The 20,828-nt window shown below is 40.9% G+C and overlaps 2 protein-coding genes across 8 annotated transcripts in view; one reads left to right on the top strand and one right to left on the bottom strand.

Annotated features, from left to right (window-relative positions):
* The window catches only part of CCDC148 (coiled-coil domain containing 148), a 143,942-nt gene extending 132,307 nt beyond the window's left edge, over positions 1 to 11,635 (bottom strand). For 2 of the 5 annotated variants that reach the window (XM_061608720.1, XM_061608728.1), the window contains exon 1: positions 11,576 to 11,635. In XM_061608720.1, the coding sequence (XP_061464704.1) occupies positions 11,576 to 11,628 (53 nt within the window). In that variant the 5' untranslated portion in view covers positions 11,629 to 11,635. The other 3 variants (XM_061608726.1, XM_061608727.1, XM_061608722.1) reach the window with 3 other exon arrangements.
* A 132-nt stretch (positions 11,636 to 11,767) lies between these two features.
* PKP4 (plakophilin 4) overlaps positions 11,768 to 20,828 on the top strand; it is a 147,769-nt gene continuing 138,708 nt past the window's right edge. For 2 of the 3 annotated variants that reach the window (XM_061608711.1, XM_061608709.1), the window contains exon 1: positions 11,768 to 11,989. The gene's annotated coding sequence lies outside the window, so the exon portion shown is untranslated. Of the gene's footprint in view, positions 12,000 to 20,828 lie in introns of all 3 variants that reach the window. The other variant, XM_061608710.1, reaches the window with a different exon arrangement.

The following is a 20,828-nucleotide window of genomic DNA, read 5'->3' as shown; positions in this document are numbered from 1 at the left end:
AGTTCAGTTCTGGCACTCAAACAAAATTCCTTGAGCTCAGAACTCTTTAATGCTAGGTTATCTTTGCACCTGGCTCCAGTTGGTAGATCTCAGGATTCTAGAAAGAAAGAAAAAAAAGGAGAGTCTGAAAGCCTGAGCTGTGCCCATCTCTGATCTAGAAGAAACAGAAAGTCCACTGTTGTAAAGTTCTTTCTATATGCATGGTGTATACAGATGTGTACTTCCAAGGCATACATGATTCTCCAATTCAGCTCCTATCTTTTATGGCTGACCTTCTTAGTATTCTATTAATATTCCCAATGTACCTTTCAGGCATAGCATTAACAGTCAGGTAGGTTGCTTGGTAGGCACATTAATTGCCATCAGAAAGGATTGCTGTGGACTGCGATTGTTATAACGCTTATCTCCTGCTGCTGATTGAAACTGGCAATAATGGTAAGTAGGAATTACTTTTCTTGGAGCTGAGATGACAATTAAGTGTTTTATTCCTCACACCTCCATAAACACACCCACCTTTGGGTGCAGCTGGAACCCTGCTCTGTGAAACTGTTGATCTTTCAAGTAAAATATGCAATATCACTAAAAACAGCCTCTTTAGTACCAGAGGACTGGCAGGCAGCCAACATAACTTCAGTTAGAAAAATAGATCCAGGAAATTATAGACCTGTCAGCCGAAATTCTGCCCCATCTGAGTTGATGAAAAGCATTAAGACTAGAAGTGCAATCCTATACATGTCTACTCCAAAATAAGTCCCACTGAATTCAAGTTGGTATAAGGGTTACTTCAACTGGGGGGACCACAAAGGCTTGCCATGGAGCTTAGTTTCCTATCTCCTTCAAAGTGATTATGGCAAGGCAAGATGTGATGGTGGGTAGGTGAGGCAGCCCCAACCTAAGCAATATGAGATGGGTGTCATATTTCCTCCTTGCCTGTGGGTTTCCAGGGTGGAGTACTCACTCAGACCTCCATGCCCTAGTAGATTCCGCTCACAGGTGAACACTCAGCAGAAACAAGTTCGTTCATAAACAGTTTCCCTTTTACTAGGAATAACACATACACAGCCCGGGGGGGATTAACTTAATTACAACTCAGGTGTTTGTGCATTCAAAAGTTACAGTAACTTTGTTACAACTCTATAACATTTAGTATTTATATTTCACTTTAACTGGTTGAAAGAATTCACATATATTATCGCAATAAGCTTCACACCACTTGCAGAATAGGCAGTTTTTATTATTATACCCATATTATCCCTGGTTTCAGCATTATTGCTTGCATAGCTCATCCACAACTCAAAAAGTGTACATGGCCTCAAATATAGTCATTATTGTTATCCCCATATTTCACCCTAAGAGGGAATGCTAAAGCTGAGACCAAGTGACTTATAACAACCCCAAAACATAATCAATTGTTATCCAAGACTTCAAATCAAATGACCACAGCAGAAATCCGGAGCAGATCAGAGAAAGTGAACCATACCAAGGACTACAAAGATCTAAGTGAAATCATGGTAGCTCTCCTCTCTCTCGCACACACACACAGGTATGCATACACAAGCACCTTATCATATAAAAGCACACACACACACACACAGAGCATATCTCCTTTCCCACTTATTGGCTTCCACAGCAGCTGTCTTCTCATGCTGGTGACAGCCATTTTTTTTCTTTTGGGAAGCAGCCACCATCTGAGAAGTGGAAGTCTGACAATTGACATGTGCTGAGTAACTTGCTCTTAGATTAAATGACTGACTAAACTGGGAACTTTGAAGCTTCATAACTTCAGGAGCACTCAATAGACTTCCCACCAAACCAGCAAGAGGGAAACTCCTTCCATTATCCTTGAATTTTTGACATCATCTAAACTGTGAAAAGGAAAGTGGGGAGGCAAAAATGGAAGTAAATAGTATATTAGTACCTAAAAGCAAGCATTTTAAAATGCTTTACCTAACCATTTTTAATCAGAATTTCATGAAATACAGCTGGATGACAGATTCTTCCTAACAAATGTAATATTTTGATTTTATGATGAACAGAATTTTATATTGAGGCTGGAAAAACCTACAGTCTTAACTATACCATCCACTCCTCCAGCTCCAGAAGAGCTACATGTCACATAGCAAGTATGCACATATTTGTTATGGGAAATGTATGAAAATAAGGCTAGGGCAGGGTTTGAAGATGATCCTGCTATCATAACTTACTTTCCTTGGATTGCCTTGTTGACTTTAGAATATCACAGTTATATAATTTTAATTCTGCTGATTGTATTAATTTAATTATTGGCTTTCTTAGAGACAGTCTTAATTTGTGACTGTGAAATTTTGGATACAGAGTAGTATATAAATATTTTGAAATAAATAAGTGTGTAGACCCTATAAAAATAAAGCAGCAACAGTCAAATTAAGCACATCTTTTTTGCTCATTTGTTATAAAAAACTAACTAAGTATAAATCATAATCAGTGATGTAAGGTGGAACATTTTCCAAAATAGTTTTTTTCCCCAGTGCATTTTCCCCCCTGTGGAAAATTTTCTATTTCATAAGTTCATTAGCAACAATGAATGGATGTCAATTACAAATACAGTATTAGGCAAGCTTAGCAGTTGCAACATTTTAAAGCTTTATTTACTAAATACAAGTATAATAAACATGCTAAATTAGATCATTCTCTACGGTGCCAGAAAAGTTTCCAATTCAAACTCAAAATTACCTTATGCAAATTACCCCAATTCAAAAGTTTCCAGAAAACCCAAGCCACTGATTACTACAAAAGGGTTACAATGGTAAAGAAACCGCCATCTGTTGAACATTGGAGTAAGGAGCAAGAAGAAACAATGGCATCAAAGATTAGATACAGTCCATATCTCAGTCTTTTTGGTGGCAAATGCAGTGAAGAAGCAGCCATTTTATCATAGCCTGTCCACCTAAAGTTTACCCTGCTCTTGTTCTTAAACCAAACTGGAAAAAATACTAATAGCCCAATCTTAAATACATTTACATGGAATTCTGTTTGATTTAAAGCAAACTTACTTCAATGTGGAGATGCTCATTATCATTATACTTTTATATAAAAGTTAGCTTAGTTTCACACCCAAAGGAAGATGTTTCTAATCATGTAACAAGCTTTTATTTGTGTGCTATAGCATCAGCCCAGGGCATGAGCACAATAGTGTACTATAGAAAAATTGGACTCAATCCAGAAATGGTTACACATTAAAGCTGTAATTAGGCCTTGAAGGTCTTTAGCTGAAAGTTTTATGATGTACCATCAGCACCACTAAATGAAATTATAGCCAACCAACAAAACTGAAGATGGAGACCCAGGGAAGGGGTGGTGGTGGTCTCCTTTCACATTAACACTCTGATCCTAAAATCATTACTTATAACCTAGCCCTATTTATTTCAATAGGGCTTAGTTCCATATATTGTGTTTAGAGCTGAGTATTAGAAGCAGAGTCTGCTACAAAAGTTTTCCTGTAAAAGTCTGCGGTGCCTCCACTATTTATGAATGGAAAAAGCAATAGGCATGTCAAACTTTTCTAAAGTTACTAAGACTATATACTTAAAATGTGATCATCTATAAATCTAACCTCCTTATTCTGAGAACAGAGAACCAATACATGTTCTTTGTATATTGCATCTCTAAACAAACCCTAACGTCTTTTTTCTTATCCACTTAAAGCACAATATTTCTGAACCTCTTGGGAATGTATGGCCCACAAGTACCCTGTGAAGCTTTGCTTTCTAAGTTACCAAATCCCATTTTGCTCCTGGAGGGTCACTAGACATCTAGTCTAGTCAGTAATGGATTTTTTTTGTCTGTTCTTGCCCTCGGAAACTGAGAGAAAAGTTTCACAAGCTGTGTTTACTGTTAAAGCAGTCTCCCAAGGAAGGGACAGAAGGAAAATTACAGAGTAATCCTACATTTCTACTATGCTGGGGGTGGGGGAGGCCTCTACAGATGCAGAATGACAACCACATCCTATCCATGATTAGCACAAGAAGGGAGGGGAACACACAACACATAAAATACAAAAGCGTAAAAACCCCAAACATCCATTGTTGCTAGAAACACCAGCAAAACCCAACAATGACGCCCAGATACTAAAGGAGGCAATGAACTCACCACTGGGACACACACCCTGGCATCATAACATGCAGAAAAATACCAAAAGCACACCCAGTCCATCAGTGCAGGCAACAACCACCCTGGCACAGCTAGTCCACAGGCCTCCATACAGATAAGGGTTTGAATTTTATTATGGTCCTCACAACCACTGTTTTAGAGTACAAGACACAGAGGAAGGAAAGACAACTTGTTCAACACAGCACCCACATAGCTTCCAGGGCAGCACACCTTTAGAAAAGCATAAACAGAGTTCCTTGGACAATTGTTCTTGACTTACCCAGGTAATGAAATATTATTTTGCCCTACAAAGCAAAGAGATGAGTCAAGACAAGGGCAGCCATGCACATATTGACAGCAGCCGTTTCCAGTGGTTAATTGTTCAGGGCACAAGGTTGAGAAGCAGGAGACAGGAGTTAAGCCCTACCAAGGAACAGAAAAAGTTGCCTTATACTGAATCAGACCGTTGGTCCTCTCTCTAGCTCAGTATGATGTACACTGACTAGCAGCGGCTCTCCTGGGTTTCAGCCAGGGAGTCTATCCAGACTTTACCAGGAGATGCTGGGGATTGAACTGGAACCTTCTGCATGGAAAGCAATTCTCTACCATTGAACTATGGCCTTTCCCCCAGGGGAAGGGGGAATGTTCCAACTCTCATTTTGCACCCTTGACAAAAAAACAATGTCAGGGGCAAAACAGCAGAAGCTCCAAAGACTCCCACACTGCAAGCTCCAGTAGCAAGTTCCATCAGTGTATCCATGGTGTTCTGCCAGCATATCTTTCAAGGAAGTTCAGTCATCTGCAAATGTGGAGAAGAGCTTCCACCAAATCATATAATCCCTCAGCCAGTAGATCTCAAGTACGAGACTGCACCCTTATTTGCAGTTTCTTACAAAAGCCTCTACCTCTCGTCTTTTCAGTATCAGCCCTGATCACAGCTGTAACACAAATTTGAAGTTCTTAAGGCACTTTTATCAAATATTTAGGCAAGCAGGTGTCTGGGATTCTTCCAGCCTTGAGTGGTTAGTGCATAACACATTACTGCAGGAGAAAGACGTAAGTGCCAAGTCAAAACCCTGTGCCATAAACACATAGCATAGCCTCTAACATTCCAGAGTTGAGAAGCAGGCCATTCTTGTATACTTGTAACACACCCAATTCTGACACAAGCCCCCCCTCTACTATTGCACATTGCTCAAGGCTCTTCCCTGCCTGCTGCATTTCCTTTTTTTAAACTCTTCAGTGTTTAATCTCACAATGGATGCGGTTGTACTCAGTACAGAATAGCTGCAACTCAAACACTTCCAGCAACGGCTAGCATCTTGATAGGCAATCGGCAGGAGGATTGAGGGGAAGCAATGCACTGGCATTTTGTGTTTAAACAATCAAGGAAGAATTAACATTGCTGCAGTCTGGAACTGACTGTATGAATAAAAAACAAAGAAGGTGCTATACAATAATAATTGCCCTACAACATCTACTATATATTTTACAAAGTGGTTTGTCTGTTCAGTATGAATTTGGACACCTCCATATTGTAACCAAAATTTGCATTATTGTTCCTGAGATCATGAAGCAGATTTTAGTCTAAATTTGGATACAATTGGACACTATTCTGAATCAAGATGGCAAACTAAAAGGGTTGATAAAAATCAATGTTTTTAAAAAATGTAAATTTAAATTGGATTTCAAAATTTTCTTAAAACAATTAGTAAAACGAGAGCCTAGGTCAAAGATATCATCATGAATACTAATTATACAACTTCTAATTATATTCTATGAATAGGTTAACAGCAGTTTAAAGAGATGGGATCAGTCCTATCCTGCAGCTAATGTACATGAAGTGCGTACACTCTCACTCTCTCTCAAGGACTTGCCTCTGTAAGTGTAAACATACAGAAGGTCAATGAACAGAATTTGGGGAAATGGAGTAGATCTGAACAAGAGGAGACCGCTGAAATGGTAATCCAGCTCATAACAGCAGTAGACTCTTCTACAGGTGTAGAGAGATTTTTTTCTTCCTTTGGACTAATTGATTCTAAATTGAGGAATAAGTTGGGAACTGAAAAATCAGGAAAGCTTGTATTTCTTTTCCAGACACTGAATAAGGAAGACAAAGGTGAAGTAGATGACTGAGTTAACTGTACCATCCAATATTTTCTCATGTTGACTGTGACAAAATTGCCTAAATTTTTTAAAGACCTTTCATTTATCTAAAATGAGCTCTCTCTCTCCCTTCCACCTGATTGCAGAGAGGGAGTGCTCATCCTAAACCAGTGCCTGGAGGCTGTGAAGGGCTGGATGTAGGCTAACAAACTGAAACTCAGTCCAGACAAGACGGAAGTACTGTTGGTCAAGGGAAAAACTGCACCAGGGACAGGGTTGCAACCTGTTCTGGATGGGGTTGCACTCCCCTTGAAGGAGCAGGTTCACAGTTTGGGAGTCCTCCTGGATCCTGCCCTGCTGCTTGAATATCAGGTGGCTGCGGTAGCCAGGAATGCTTTGGGCCAACTCAAACTGGTCTACCAGCTGCATCCGTTCCTGAAGGCAGTTGAATTGGCCACAATGACACATGCATTGGTGACATCGAGGCTTGATTACTGTAATGCACTCTATGTGGGGCTGCCTTTGAAAACAGTTTGGAAATTACAGTTGGTTCAAAATGCAGCAGCCAGAATGTTAACTGGAACACGGCACAGCGAGCATTACTCCTGTGCTTTATTGACTCCACTAGCTCCCAATTTGCTTCTGGGCCCAATTCAAAGTGCTGGTTCTGACCTTTAAAGCCTTAAACGGCCTTGGACCAATGTACCTGAGGGACCGCTTATGCCCACACGTACCTGCCTGGGATTTAAGATCAGCTGCCTCTGGTCTCCTCTGCATGCCTGGAGTGAAAGATGTTAGACTGACAGGCATGCGGAAGAGAGCTTTATATCTATCTATCTATCTATCATCTATCTATCTATCTATCTATCTATCATCTATCTATCTATCATCTATCTATCTATCATCTATCTATCATCTATCTATCATCTATCTATCATCTATCTATCATCTATCTATCTATCATCTATCTATCTATCATCTATCTATCTATCATCTATCTATCTATCAATCTATCTATCTATCAATCTATCTATCGTATTTTAATTGTATTTTATGTATTTTATTTTAATGTTTTTGTGATGTTATTGTTTACAATTTTATTATGTACGTGTTTGATTTTATTTTTGTAAGCTGCCTTAAGTGCCCTATTATAGGGTAGAAGGGCGGGATAGAAATATTTTAAATAAATAATAAATAAATAAAAACAGAAATTGTTAACCATTCAAAAATCCATGTGCATGTTTTGTTAATGTTGTTAATTGTTGAAGAAGAAAACTAACCCGAAAAATAAACACTCTTATTAGTACAATTTAAAAGCCTGTTTTGTGGTGGTGATTTTGGCACATCATGACAAAAATATCATTATTAATTGAACAGTTGGAAATTGTTCATTTCCTGAATGACTTCACAAGTTTATTCTACTTTAGTACTAAAATGACCAAATTATCATCCCATTTTTTGATGGAAATTATTCTGAAAACAATTCAGAATAATTTCTTAGTGGGTACCTACCTTCTAATGAAACTTACATCTCTTAATATGTATTAAGCTTATATTAAACAATCATGTACTTCTACTAAAATATGATGAATAGAATCTTCCTCACTGGTGATTTAAACTGTGATTTAAATCATTAAAATTGAGTCCTTCAAAGAAGCGATTTAAACCAAATCAACCCTGCAAACTAAAACTTTCAAATTTTGCTTGATGGTTCCCAAGATCAAAGGGCAGTTTTTGTCTATGTTTAGATACAATTGAATGCAATTTTGAATAAAGATGACGGACTGAACCTTTCAAAACTACACTTTTGGGGGTTTCTTAGAATTCCCAAGCAAAGTTAGGTACAAGGCTGCTAGTGCTATCATACTTATCAGTCCAAACTTCACATGCTTCATGGGAAATGGCTCACTATGCACAAGATGGTATGCTTGTGTCCATGCAAGTTTATTTCCATACATGAAGAGGCCAAGATATACATACACAAGATGTAAACCTATAGCTGGCCAAAGGATTTCTGGGGGATGATAGGACGCAAGATAAATGCCACTCTCATGGTGGACAAATAGGCCCACCAAGGGGGTGGCCTTTACACTGTCACGCCTCCCCTGGTATGCCTCCTTAATTGTAACTCTATTGTGGATGGTGAGGACTTCTTGCAAATTCCACAACAACAAACTAGAGATGAGCTTGTAGTATCATCTCATTTGGATGAAGTCAGTAAAGCCATTAATCAAATGAAAAATAACAAAGCTAGTGGGCTTGATGGGATTCCTGCTGAAGTCTTTAAAGAAGGTGGGCCTGAATTTACTCAACAACTTCATAAACTCATCGAAAAAATCTGGATGAGGGAGGAGATCCCAGAAGACTTTAGGGATGCCATAATTATTGCTCTTTTCAAGAAGGGTGATAGAACAGATTGTGGGAACTATTGAGGCATCTGTTGTCTTGCTACTGCAGGTAAAATCCTTGAAAGGATCCTCGCAAATCGTCTCCTACCTATCTCAGAAGATATCCTCCCCGAATTCCAAAATGCCCTTCCAGGGGAACAGTGGACATGATCTTCACTGCACAACAGCTTCAAGAAAAACGCCAGGAGCAGAATCGACCTTTATATATGGTGTTCACTGATCTGACTAAGGCCTTTGATACTGTAAATCGAACTGCTCTCTGGACCATCCTTCTGAAAACTGGATGCCCTGATAAATTTGTGAATATTTTGCGACTCCTTCATAACAACATGACAGCAACAATTTTGGATAACAATGGCTTGCAGAGCAATCCATTCAGAGTCAGATCAGGCGTAAAACAGGGATGCATCATTGCTCCGACCTAATTTGCTATCTTCATTACTATGATTCTACACCTTTATCGAGGGGAAACTTCCTACTGGTGTGGAATCATATATCGAACAGATGGAAAGCTTTTTAATCTCAGTAGGCTGAAAGCAAAAAGTAAGATAATTACAACCTCTGTCATAGAACTTCAATATGCCGATGATAATGTAGTCTCCGCACATTCAGAGGAAGATCTTCAAACTATCCTAAATGTCTTTGCAGAAGCATATGGTAAGCTTGGGCTTTCACATAATATTAAAAAACCCCAAAGTGCTTCATCAACAGGTGCAAACCAGGTCCTCTGTTGCACCATCAATCCAGTTTAATGGTGTGACGCTGGAGAACATTGATCATTTTTTCTATCTTGGCAGCCATCTCTCTGTAAAAGCTAAAATTGATGCTGAAATTCAACATCGTCTGAGCTCTGAGAGTGCCACATTCTACCGAATGAAGCGTAGAGTATTCGAGGATCAGGATATTTACAGGGAGACCTAACTGCTTATTTACCAAGCCACTGTACTACTGACCTTACTGTACGCCTGTGAAACATGGACCATTTATAAATACCACTCCAAACTTCTTGAAAGATTCCACCAATACTGCCTCTGCAAATTACTTGGGAAGACAGACGGACTAATGTTAGCATTTTGGAAGAAGCAAAGACTACCAGTGTTGAAACAATGATCCTCCAACATCAACTTCACTGGACTAGCCATGTTGTTCGAATGCCTAATCACCATCTTCCAAAGCAGCTACTTTACTCCCAACTTAAGGATGGAAAATGGAATATCGGTGGACAGCATAAGAGGTTTAAAGATGTTTTTAAAGATAATCTACAAAATTGTAACATGAGCATCAAGATCTGGGAAGCTTTGGCTCATGAGCACCCCAATTGGAGGTTGACTATTACCAAAGGTGCTATGGACTTTGAAGAAGCACGAGTACAGGGCGAAAGGGACAAACGAGCTAAGCGGAAGGCACGTCAAGCAAATCCTCATCGTGACCATCTTCCACCTGGAAACCTATCTCCTCACTGTGGGAAGCTGTGTGGATCTAGAATTGGCCTCCACAGTCACTTACGGACCCACAATTAAAGACCTTATCTTGAAGACAATCTTACTCGGCCACGAGTGATCGCCAATGAAAATGAATGAATGATATGCCTGCTGAAAGTCCAAGTAGATATGCTGCTGCTAGTGTTTAATCAGAAGTGGGGGACAAAACACGTACTTTCAGAAGGGATGCTGGAGACGTTAATCCACAGGATCTTAGTCTCTCCTGTTCGTCCAACATGCTCTCAAAAGGATCTGAAACTATGCCAGCTATGGGGATAGCATAGTAATTTCTCTCGCCCTGAAGTCAATGAGAAGGGGAAAAAATCTACCCCCTGCCTCCCACCCCAGGAGGACTATGCATAACACCAGGACTATAGAGGTGATTGTTTCACCACCATGGAATATTCCACCCCTACCAACAAACTTTTCTTACACCCTGTCCATCTAGGAATTAGTTTTTAGAGAGAAGGAGGAATAGGCGTAAGTTTCAAGGACAGTAATTCCACAATATACACATACATTCTTTTTTTAAAAAATGACCCCAAGACATCCACCCGGTCACCAAAATAAATAAATGCAGACAGCAATTCATCAGGAATGGGAAATACAATAATGACTGTCTCTGGAAAATTACAGCAATAGGTATGAATGATGTGGGCACCCAATGTAACAAATACACACTGTATTAACTAATCCAGAAGAATTACCACCTTTTGGTTCTACAGCTAAAGTCATTAGTACAAGGCCCAACTTCACTCCAACACATACATGATGAGGCCTGAGATTAGGGTGACAAATCCATTTTTTTACCACAGCATGAAATACTCTTATAAAGAGTACAAATGTGGTAAATGCATAAAGGGGTAACTTATTGAAGTTCAATTATCTGCAGTAAGCACTCCTGCATTCCTGCTAAAGAGTAACGACACAAATGCCACTATCAGTTACACAGAAGTCCAGAAAACTTCATTTTATTCCCATATTGCGAATCCATCTCCATTTCCCGCTTTACCAACAAGGTCTGTTTATGATTTCTTACTTTTAAAAGTTGGAGGGGGGAAGGATGTACCTCAGAAATGAGATGGGAGAAAAACTAAAGGCTCGCTTGAGTGGATATACAAGAGGAACAGCGTAAGGCTACAATCCTATATATACTTTTTTGAGAGTAAGCCTCATGGTAACCAGTAGGATTTACTTCTGAGTAAACATATGCAAAACCAGCCTGCACGTTTACTCCTCCACAAAGCTTTCTCCAGTTTTTACCACGATCCTTCCTTCCTTGCATAATCATTCCTCCACCACCACTCCTCCGGGGATCGATTCCAGCTTTTACTTCACATTAGTTACCTCCACTCTTCAGCAGGTATATGCATACATGTATGTGTATGTGTATGTGTATGTATATACGCACACCAATAACACCAATAACCCCAACACCGCGCAAACACCCGCCTGGCCTGAACGAACTGCAGCTCCCTTCCACTCCGCCGGTCTCTTCCCAGCATCGGTAACCCAAGCAACCTCAGGTCGCTCCGTCATTGGCCGGTTTAATACTAAACATCAGCCAATGAGAATCCCTCTTGAGGAGAGATCCTCCAATTGGGGTGAGGCTCAGGGCAGGGCGCCTTGTTGACGTCTAACTAACAGAAGGGAGGGGGGAAACGAAGGGGCGGGAAGAAGCGAGCGGAGAGCCCAAGAGGGAGGAGGATTGTGTGCTGCTCGGCGGTGGCACATTAGCACCACCACTATCATGGACACCCCGGGGTAGGGCCCTTCCCGGCGGGGTGGCTGCGGCCCCTCCGCGCACACGGAGACCCAGCGCCGGCGGGGCGTCCGTACCTCTGCCCCCGGTTCCGTCTCTACGCGGTGAGTGAAGGTATCTCAGCTTCTCTCTCCTAGGGAGGGAGGGTAGCTCAGCACCTAGCGCTGCGGCGGATCGGTGAAGGAAAAGAGAGGCACGAAAAGGAGTAGCTTGAGGGGGATCCTCTTGGCGAGGAGGAAAGGAACAAGAAGGACTCTCTCTTGCTCGGAAATCTCCACCTCTCCTGAGCACTTCTTCCCAGCCGCCTCCCCTTTTTCTTCTTGCGTTTCTTCAAAACTCTCCAAATAACCTCCCTTCCTCTTCCCTGCTGTTACTCCTTGCTTACCTGTTTCCTTTAAGCCTGCATAGACCCTAGTCTGTTCAAAATGATATTGCTGTATTCTCTTGCCTCCTGCGCACCTCTCCCTTCCCATCCTACTCTGTTTCCTTTTCAAAGATTTGCCTTTTCTTTTTTCTTTAAAAATTGCCTGGCTCCATGAATAGTCAAATGTATTTACTGTGCTTCGTTTGGGTACTGATACCCTCTCTGATTAGCCTTCCTATCCCTTCTTTGCTTATTAGCCCCCTATGTCCTTAGAAATATTGCTGTTTAGCATGGCTCCTTTCCTTTATCGCCTCCCCCCAAAATCCTCACATTTACCCTCTAAGTAACCTTTCCCATTGCTTTTCATCCTTCTTCCCGGAATACCTCTGTCCTGCTTAGCATTCCATCCTACAACATGAATCTTTCAGCTACTCTTCTCTCCTTCTGTCTTCAGATGCCCTTTCTTTCCCCCCACATTAGTTTCTCTTCTAAACTGGCTCCACCTAAATACACCCTGCTTTTTCATGTAACAACTTCCCTTATGCAAATTCCTTCTTTATTACTTGTCTCCTTTCCCCTTTCATAATTAGGCTTCCTGCATTTAATTTAAATCTACCTTTCTGTATAGTTCCCCACAAATCTTTTTTTGCAGAAAATACCCTTCCCCACTAGGTGCCTTTTGCTTAGTCTTTCCCTCTTTGTCTAAAATACGGATCCCCTCAGTATCTCAAAATACTTATATCCCCTAAAAACTCCATTTCTCCTCATTCCTTTTTCTTAACCTTCTCTTTTATTTCTTTCCATAGCATTTTAATGCCCTTCATTCCTATGGGAACATTTCCTTAAATAAATTGCTTCCTTTTTTAGTTTTGGCCTCTTCTCAAAATGAATGATCTCTAGTTCCTGTAAAGCTTTTTACCCTTTAAACTACAAGTAATATTGCTTTCCAGTATTTTTTCCAGCTCTGCACTTTTTCATTCTCTGAGCCCTTGTTAAACCGTACTCCCTTATCTGTCTGTATATAAGCCCCTTCAGTCCTCCCCTGCCTTTTGCATGTCTCTTAAACCCTTACAATTCCCTGTCTATTACTTCATCTCTGCCAGAATTCCCTATGTTCTCATAGCATAAATTTCTTTCTGCTTCTTCAGCTTCTTTTTTTTAAAGGGGGGATAACTCCTATCCCCTTCCTCTTGTTTTTTTCCAGTTAACCGGCTGCTTCCTCCCACTCCCCACTCCCAGCCCTCTTAACCTGCAGTCTCCCCTCACTCGACCTTGCCCCCATCTTGTATTTTCTCCCATTTGCTTCTTAGAGCCACATGCAACTAGACTGGAGGAGCAAATCCACAGAATGCCTGTGGTGCTCTGTCTCTCTCTGCATAGGGCACCCACAACTACTGTCCCTCTGCAGTCACACTGTAGGGAGAAGGTGGAGAGGGAGGGGGGCAACAGCAGTGGCTGCTTGGTTTTGGCTGCATGTTTGAGGAGTGCGACAGACGGTGGTGGTGGTGGTGTGTGTGGACGGAAGCTGTTGGCGCTCTGGGTGAATGAGAAGGCAGGTGTGTGCCTATGTGTGGGAGGGGGACACGTTGTTTGTTCCTGAAGCTTTTAGATAGTGCAGGAATGCATGGAATGCTTTGGAAGCCCTGCAACAGATCTCTTCTTGCCCAGCTCTCTGACAGCCAAAGGTCAATGGACCATCTATTCAGCAGCAAGCATTTCTGTCTCCCTTCTGCAGAGAGAGTGTGGGGGCAGTATCTGGGCTGCATGCCTTGAGCATGGCATTACATAGGATCAGGTTAGATTCTAGTCATATTGCTCTGCTTGAAGATTAGTTTTGATGGCCCTTATGATGATGATGATTGGTCTGACCTATCCCTGTTGAGCAAGGCTAGGGTTTGATTACCCCCCTCTCTTTCAACTGTATTGGCATTTTGTGCCAAGTTTGTATTCAGTTTAGTACTGTGGCATTTTGCTACATATCTCAAAGCAGAGCTATGGAAACTGAGTGCTGGGGAAACCCTACAGAAAATGAGGAGAGGATGGACCAGAGGAAAATGTGTTAAATCTGTGTAGCAATAAAAAGAATTTTACTACATATATTGTGGCATTATGCTGTAGCGGAAACCATAATCTAGAGATGTTTTCATATGGAGCATTAGACAGAGAACTGTTTCTTATCAATACTGAGCTTCATGTATACCCCATAATGCCTATCAGATTAAAGAACAGAGAGGCAAGTGTTTTACCAGAGATGGGACAGAGAGAACTGTCTGGTACCATTAAATTACTGGGCGTGTCAATTACCATTTGGAACAACACAAGTGCAGCAGGACATAACAATTGCTAACATGTCTTTCCCCAGATTTATGTCTGGTAGTACCATGTATTCAGTCTATTCAACCTGCCAAAATCATTTAACTTGATATTTGTGAGGAGGGGACTTGGGCTGGCGGGGGGCAGGAGAGAGACAAAGCAACATGTTTAAAAGTTTGTAACACTATAGTTCAGCCATAGGTAAAAGAATAATGTGCATGCCTCAACAGATCTGAAAGTAGTTGTTTTCTGTTTGGTTTTTTTCATCCTACCAGATGAAAGGAAATAATTACAGTCCTTAGGTAAAGAAGTAGTGGTAACTGCCAAAGCAAGTCACAGAGCATATTGCAGAGTTGGCTGTTCTGACATGTTTGGGGCAGTTCTTGCAAATAGGGCATGATGGTTGTGCTACTACATTTAATTGAAAGGTACCTGTTCATAAGCATTTTAAAAACTATAAATGCTATCTTGCATCAAAACAGATATTGCTGCTGCTCTGATGAAGTGCTTTACATTTGCAAAGTTTGAAGGGGTCTGGTATGCTGAATGTTATTTTATAGACTTTTGAGTTTCAATACATGAGATAAAAGACAAGCCCTAATATATTTATTGAAGCAGCGTAGCTTGTACAGCCTTACTGTTACTTTTTGTTCCTCACTACTGCTGTATATAGAGCACATGAAATATGGTAAAGTGTGAATTCAAAATTGGAGTGTTCCTGGGTGAATTCTAGACACCTAATTATTCGTAGCTCATGCATTAACATCGCGCCTCTGAAGAAGGATTGCTTGTTTTACCGTGTTCAGATGGATGTTTTTAATAGTTACATGGAATTACTGGGGAGCAAATTATTTAGCAGACAACACAGTTTTCCTGTCTGAATAAAGGAAACTAAGTGAAACTGAAATGAGATAGAAAGGTACACTACAGTAATTACCAGTATAAAGCATTGTGACCCCTTTATAAATACAGATATTTTTTCTTTAACTTTCCCAAATGATCTTGGCTGCTCTGAACTTCTTTTACTCATTATCTGGTGCTCCAACAATTCCAGAGCCTCCAACCTTGCCTTTCTTACCTCACAGGGATGTTGTGAGGATAAAATCGGGAGAGGGAGAACCACCCTGAGCTCCTTGGAGGAAATGTGGAGTATAAATGTAATAATAAAATAAAATCCTGCTCATCTGCAACTTTTCCTAGAATTATCAAGCTCCACTGTAGGTCACTAGTCACTCCTGCTTTCTCATCTTGGCACTTGGGTTGCTTCAAATTCAACCTCACACACACACGCACACACACACATTCTGCCTTACTGCTTTGTTGATCCCTGACAGTTTCCTCACAACTATAAGATTTACCTTTTCTAGATGTTGTCCCTGGTGCCATCAACTTTTTGTCCTTAGCTATATATAGTTCATCTGGTGCTTCATTTTAAGTGGCAATCTCTATTTTGTTTAGGCACTGTGTTTCAGATAATAAAGTGAATTCCTGCTCTTATGACATATAAAGTATAGCATTTCCTCAAGGATGATTGAATAAAGTGATTTTGGATTGTAAGAGCAATCCAGTATGACATTTTCTACACTGAGAGGTGAAACACCTTCTGAGGGAACAGTTGTAGAAATCTGTAGTGTAACAACCCATTCTCTTTATTTTAAGGATCTTAATTATCAAGTTAGATTTATTACCCCTACTGTATTAAGACCTAACAGTGATCACTAAGGTTTTTTCCTGTCAGGATATCCTTGTTCGCATATCCTGAGTGTGGTACAACCAGCTATTGAATCAAACAGCAGGAGAGCTTCTGAGGGAGGTAGTAGGTTGGGAGAGGATTGTATTCTGTTTTGTCCTTTCCAAACAATTCATTTCCCTTTTTGTTTGATGTCTTGCCAGTATCACACTACTTTTAAGAAGACAGATGTTTTACTTGTATTGTACTGTATCTATTTAAATTATTTGTAATATTGTTTATTTAGATTATATATGCTGAAATAACTGCTGTGCTGTTTTTTAAAGTATACATTTTCTTCCATATGAAGACAAATAACCCTGTAGCATTTTTAGTAGGTTGTCTTAGCCAAGTGTAGGAATTCTTACCCATATCTGCAGAATCTTGATCTCATTTTAAGCCTATAAGAAAAAATAAGGCAATAATGCAGATACCTAGATTTGCACTGCATAATATATTTGTAGCCTTGCCACTCGAGAGTGGTGTTTCTGGAGCTACCTGCAGTAACAGCTGTTTTTAAAGGCTGAGGTATATGATCTATGTGCCTAGTTGGGACACTTGGTAACAGTTGGAAAAGCTTCCCAAGATCAGTTGCAATGTGACTTACGCATTCAAACAATTTGTAGCAGTAAAGAAATAATTGTTTATGGCTCTTTCCAGAATCTTTGTCATCTAGGCCTGTCCAACCTTCATCAAAAGTGGAAGTGGAGATGGGAGAATGTCTCAATTGTTCCCCTTCCTCCCTGGTCTCAGACGAACTACTGAAGCTCGTATAAGCCTTTACAGCCTGTTGCAGGCAGCCACATGCCTAGGGGAAGGAAGCTTAGTGGGCTGGAGCCACTTAGTTTGATGGATGGGGAAGAGAGGAGAGAGAAGTAGAACAAAAATAGAGCCTGCAAGAAGATGGTGTGGAAATGGGAGAAAGAGGAGGAACAGCTGGGGGTACAGAAAAGTCTGTAATGGTGCAGAGAGGGAAAGGGGGTATAATGGGATATGGAGAGACTTATAGGACGAGGAAAACAGAGGGGAAATGCCAAAGAGGTGGAAATGCAGGTAAACCTGTGGAACAGGGAAATGAATCCTTGGGAGGATACAGAGGGAAAAGGAAAGTGTAGCTGAGAAGTAGGGCTGCAGAGGGAAACGGAGGAACAGGTTTCAGCTGGGATCTGTAAGTAAGGCTTGGACTTAGGTCTGTGGTGGCTCATGTCACTTTACAAATTGAGGCTCCCAGTTAGGGTGTCCTTACCTGCTCTTTCCTCTCTTTCCCATCTATCTCTCTTGGGCAGTGTGAAATAGGCCACAATTATGCATAGATTACTTTCCAACATTGTGGTTCTTGGCAGGGTAGCTGTCTTCAGAAACAGTTAAAAACCAGCCACTGTCAAGAGCTTGTCCTTCTGAACCATTAATAATATTTATTATTAATAATAGCATTTTCTATTTGGGGACTGCTCCAGCTAAATTTTCTGCATAAGGAATACTTCCCCCCCCCCGATATTTTGAGGCCCTTAGTATGTGCTTGGTTTGTCTCAGCAAGTATAGCACATGCTTAGTTTGCCTATTGGGTATAGTGGGGTGGGCCAGCAGAGGATGGGAGCAACAGAAATGAGGATGCAGAGACACTTGGGGTGATAGAAGAAGAGTGCTATGGAATGCATCAAGAAAAAGAGAAAGCAACTGAGAAATGGGGCTGTAAGGAGACCTGTGGATAAAAATATATATAGCAAAATGGGGGTTACTCAGGGCACAGAACTGTGGTGGTGCAGGAAGGGGATTGAGAGCATGAAAAGAAGGAAGGGTTAATAGCTGTTCAGAGGGATGTGTACTTGTGCATAAAAAGAAGAGTGTGCAGGCTGTGAAGCACAGAAAATAGAGGAGCTAATTGAGATAACCCACATACACATTTATGCACACAAGTTAGAATGATAGCAGATGCTTTGCTATGGTTAATGCAGTGATACAGTCCCTTAGAAAATTGCCCTGGGAATAATTTGAATTGTGCTCCTCTGTATCAGAGGAATGTGCTAAGGAAGCTAACCTGACAGTACTAAGTTCCTGATGCCCTTTCTCTGAATGTGGAGGGGTTACATCTTTTGAGGACTGTATGCAACATCTGTTTTTTGCTTTGTTACAATGGAAGGCTTTAACCACCTGACACAGGGTGAGGGACCTTTGGCCCTCCAGATGTTGCTTGAACTAACCAGCCAATTACTTGGCTGCAGGTTTCTAATTTTTTCTGGATTGTTGCCAGCAGGGTGGAATATCAACAAATATGAGAAATGTTCCTTGGGTGTCTGAATAGTTCCTTCTGTTGTCTGTAACTGACAATGCAGTCCTATACGTGTCTCCTCCGTAAGTTTCACTGAGTTAAATGGGACTTAGAAATAAGAGGGTATAGTATTGCAACCTGCATAATGCATTTTACTTTTATGTTAGATAGTATTCTACCTGTTGCTGGAAAATACCTTTAGAATGGAAACAGTTATTCTAGCCAGAAAATAACTGGCATTTGTTAATTTCATAGTCCAAGTTCTTGCTCTGATTATACTTGGAGCTGGTTCTTATGCTATGGTGGTAGAGAGTTTGCCACTTTCATGTGGTGGCTTTTCATGCTTCTTCAATGTATATAATGGCAAAATCATTGGAAGGAGTGGCTGACATGCTTCTCACCACCCCAATACCACTCCTCCCTAGGAACCATGCAATTTCTGCATTTCCTAAGTTACTGGTATACATGGGAGCCATCTCACAGGAACAACCATGCCACTGTAAGAACCAGCCCAATGTCTGCTGTCCCGTGCAGGATGTTTGCATTGTAAAGAATGAAGCATCATAAATTCTAGATAAAGGCTTTTCCTCTCATTACTTAGCAAAATGTTCATAGGACTCATGCACTCAAGTGTTTGCTGTACAATTTCAAATATTCCTCTTTAATAATAATAATAATAATAAAATTTTATTTCTAGGCCGCTTATCTGGCCGAATTAACGGCCACTCTAGGCGGCGTACATAGACTAAAATATAACATAGAGTAAAATATAACATATAATACTAAACAAAACCCCAGTAGTCTATAGACATCCCGAGCAGCAGGTTCACGCACACATACACACACACGGTCTCTGGCCCCTTCAGCACTTGCTGCTTTTGTAGCTGGAGAGAGACAGGGCCCCACCCTTCCAGGCCAGGTGGAAATCAGCCAGAAATGCAGGGAGCAGGTCTTGCAGAAACTCACACAGGTAGATGGTCTCTGGCCCCTTCAGCAGTTGCTGCTTTTGTAGCTGGAGAGAGACAGGGCCCCGCCCTTCCAGGCCAGGTGGAAATCAGCCAGAAATGCAGGGAGCAGGTCTTGCAGAAACTCACACAGGTAGATGGTCTTTACTGGACAAATTGTGTATGTGCTTTATTGAAATAAGATACCTGAGTTTAGAGTTGCATAGAATGCTTTTTTAGTCTTAAGTAAGGGCAGATCCAATATAGCAACCCTTGTAAAATGTTCGGACTGAACTTGTGGATGTATACTGTTGCAACTTGAAGAAAAGTTTGTTGAAAACCTTTTTTTCTTGTTTAGGAATAGAAGATGTGAAAATGATGTTAACACACAAGCTGGGACTTCATGAAAATAAGGGGGAATTTGCTCAGAGGAAGTGTTACTTCCAAGTTCAGTACGCCTTTTCAGCATCAGTTCCCACATCATTACCACAGAAATTATCTTCCAGTCCCAGCTGGCCAAGGATTAACATTTGCACTCTGCGGCTAGGAATTTTATGTGGCCATCAGTAGACCCTCTCCTAGCTTGCTTCCCTCCCCGCCCTGTATTTAAGTAAGCTGAAGTCTGAATTCATAGAGCTTGTGTAGTTATCCAAAGCTTAAAGAAAGTGTGTGTGTGTGCTCGCACACGTACACTAGTGAAATACTTGTGTATGGATTAGCTGCATAGTACCTTGTAAAACTCAAGTTAATCTTCCCTCTAAAATTTAAAAGATTTCCTCAGAAAGGTTTTGGCAGCTTTGAGTAGCATCTGTGGGCCAAACTACACAAGAACCAAGAGGCCTGGATCACTTGTCATTCTTTTACTTTCCTTTTTTAAAGCAGTTTGGGGTGTGTAGATCTGACTTTGATCAGAGCAGTGGGACTGAAGAATGAAATATTTAACCTTGCTCTCTTTTCCCCTGCACAGTGTTAATAGCCATTTCAGGGTAGAAGATGGCAGGAGAATGGTGTGAGGAGAAGGGTTTAAAACTCTCCTCCTTTTTAAAACTCTCCTCCTCAGCACCGCTGCTTTGGTCAAAATCAGAAACTCTCACAGCTGTTTTAAAAGTAAAAGTGTCAGGAGATTCCTTCTCTGATCTCTTGTGTCTTCACATCCATAACAATCCCATTGTTTTTAATTGTATTTCAGGTAAATAAGTGTAAAGTTGCAGCCCTGGCTTTCTGGAACAGGTTATAGGTATATTATAAACAACTTGTACAGCTCTGTGGGATAAGTTATGAAATTAAGCAAAAATGCTGTATTTTGCCTATACACTCTTAGGAA

This window comes from Rhineura floridana, chromosome 2, assembly GCF_030035675.1.
Source record: "Rhineura floridana isolate rRhiFlo1 chromosome 2, rRhiFlo1.hap2, whole genome shotgun sequence".
In the NCBI taxonomy this organism is placed as follows: domain Eukaryota; kingdom Metazoa; phylum Chordata; class Lepidosauria; order Squamata; family Rhineuridae; genus Rhineura; species Rhineura floridana.
Note: the sequence above shows the minus strand (reverse complement) of the source record. Positions and strands in the feature narration are given on the sequence as shown.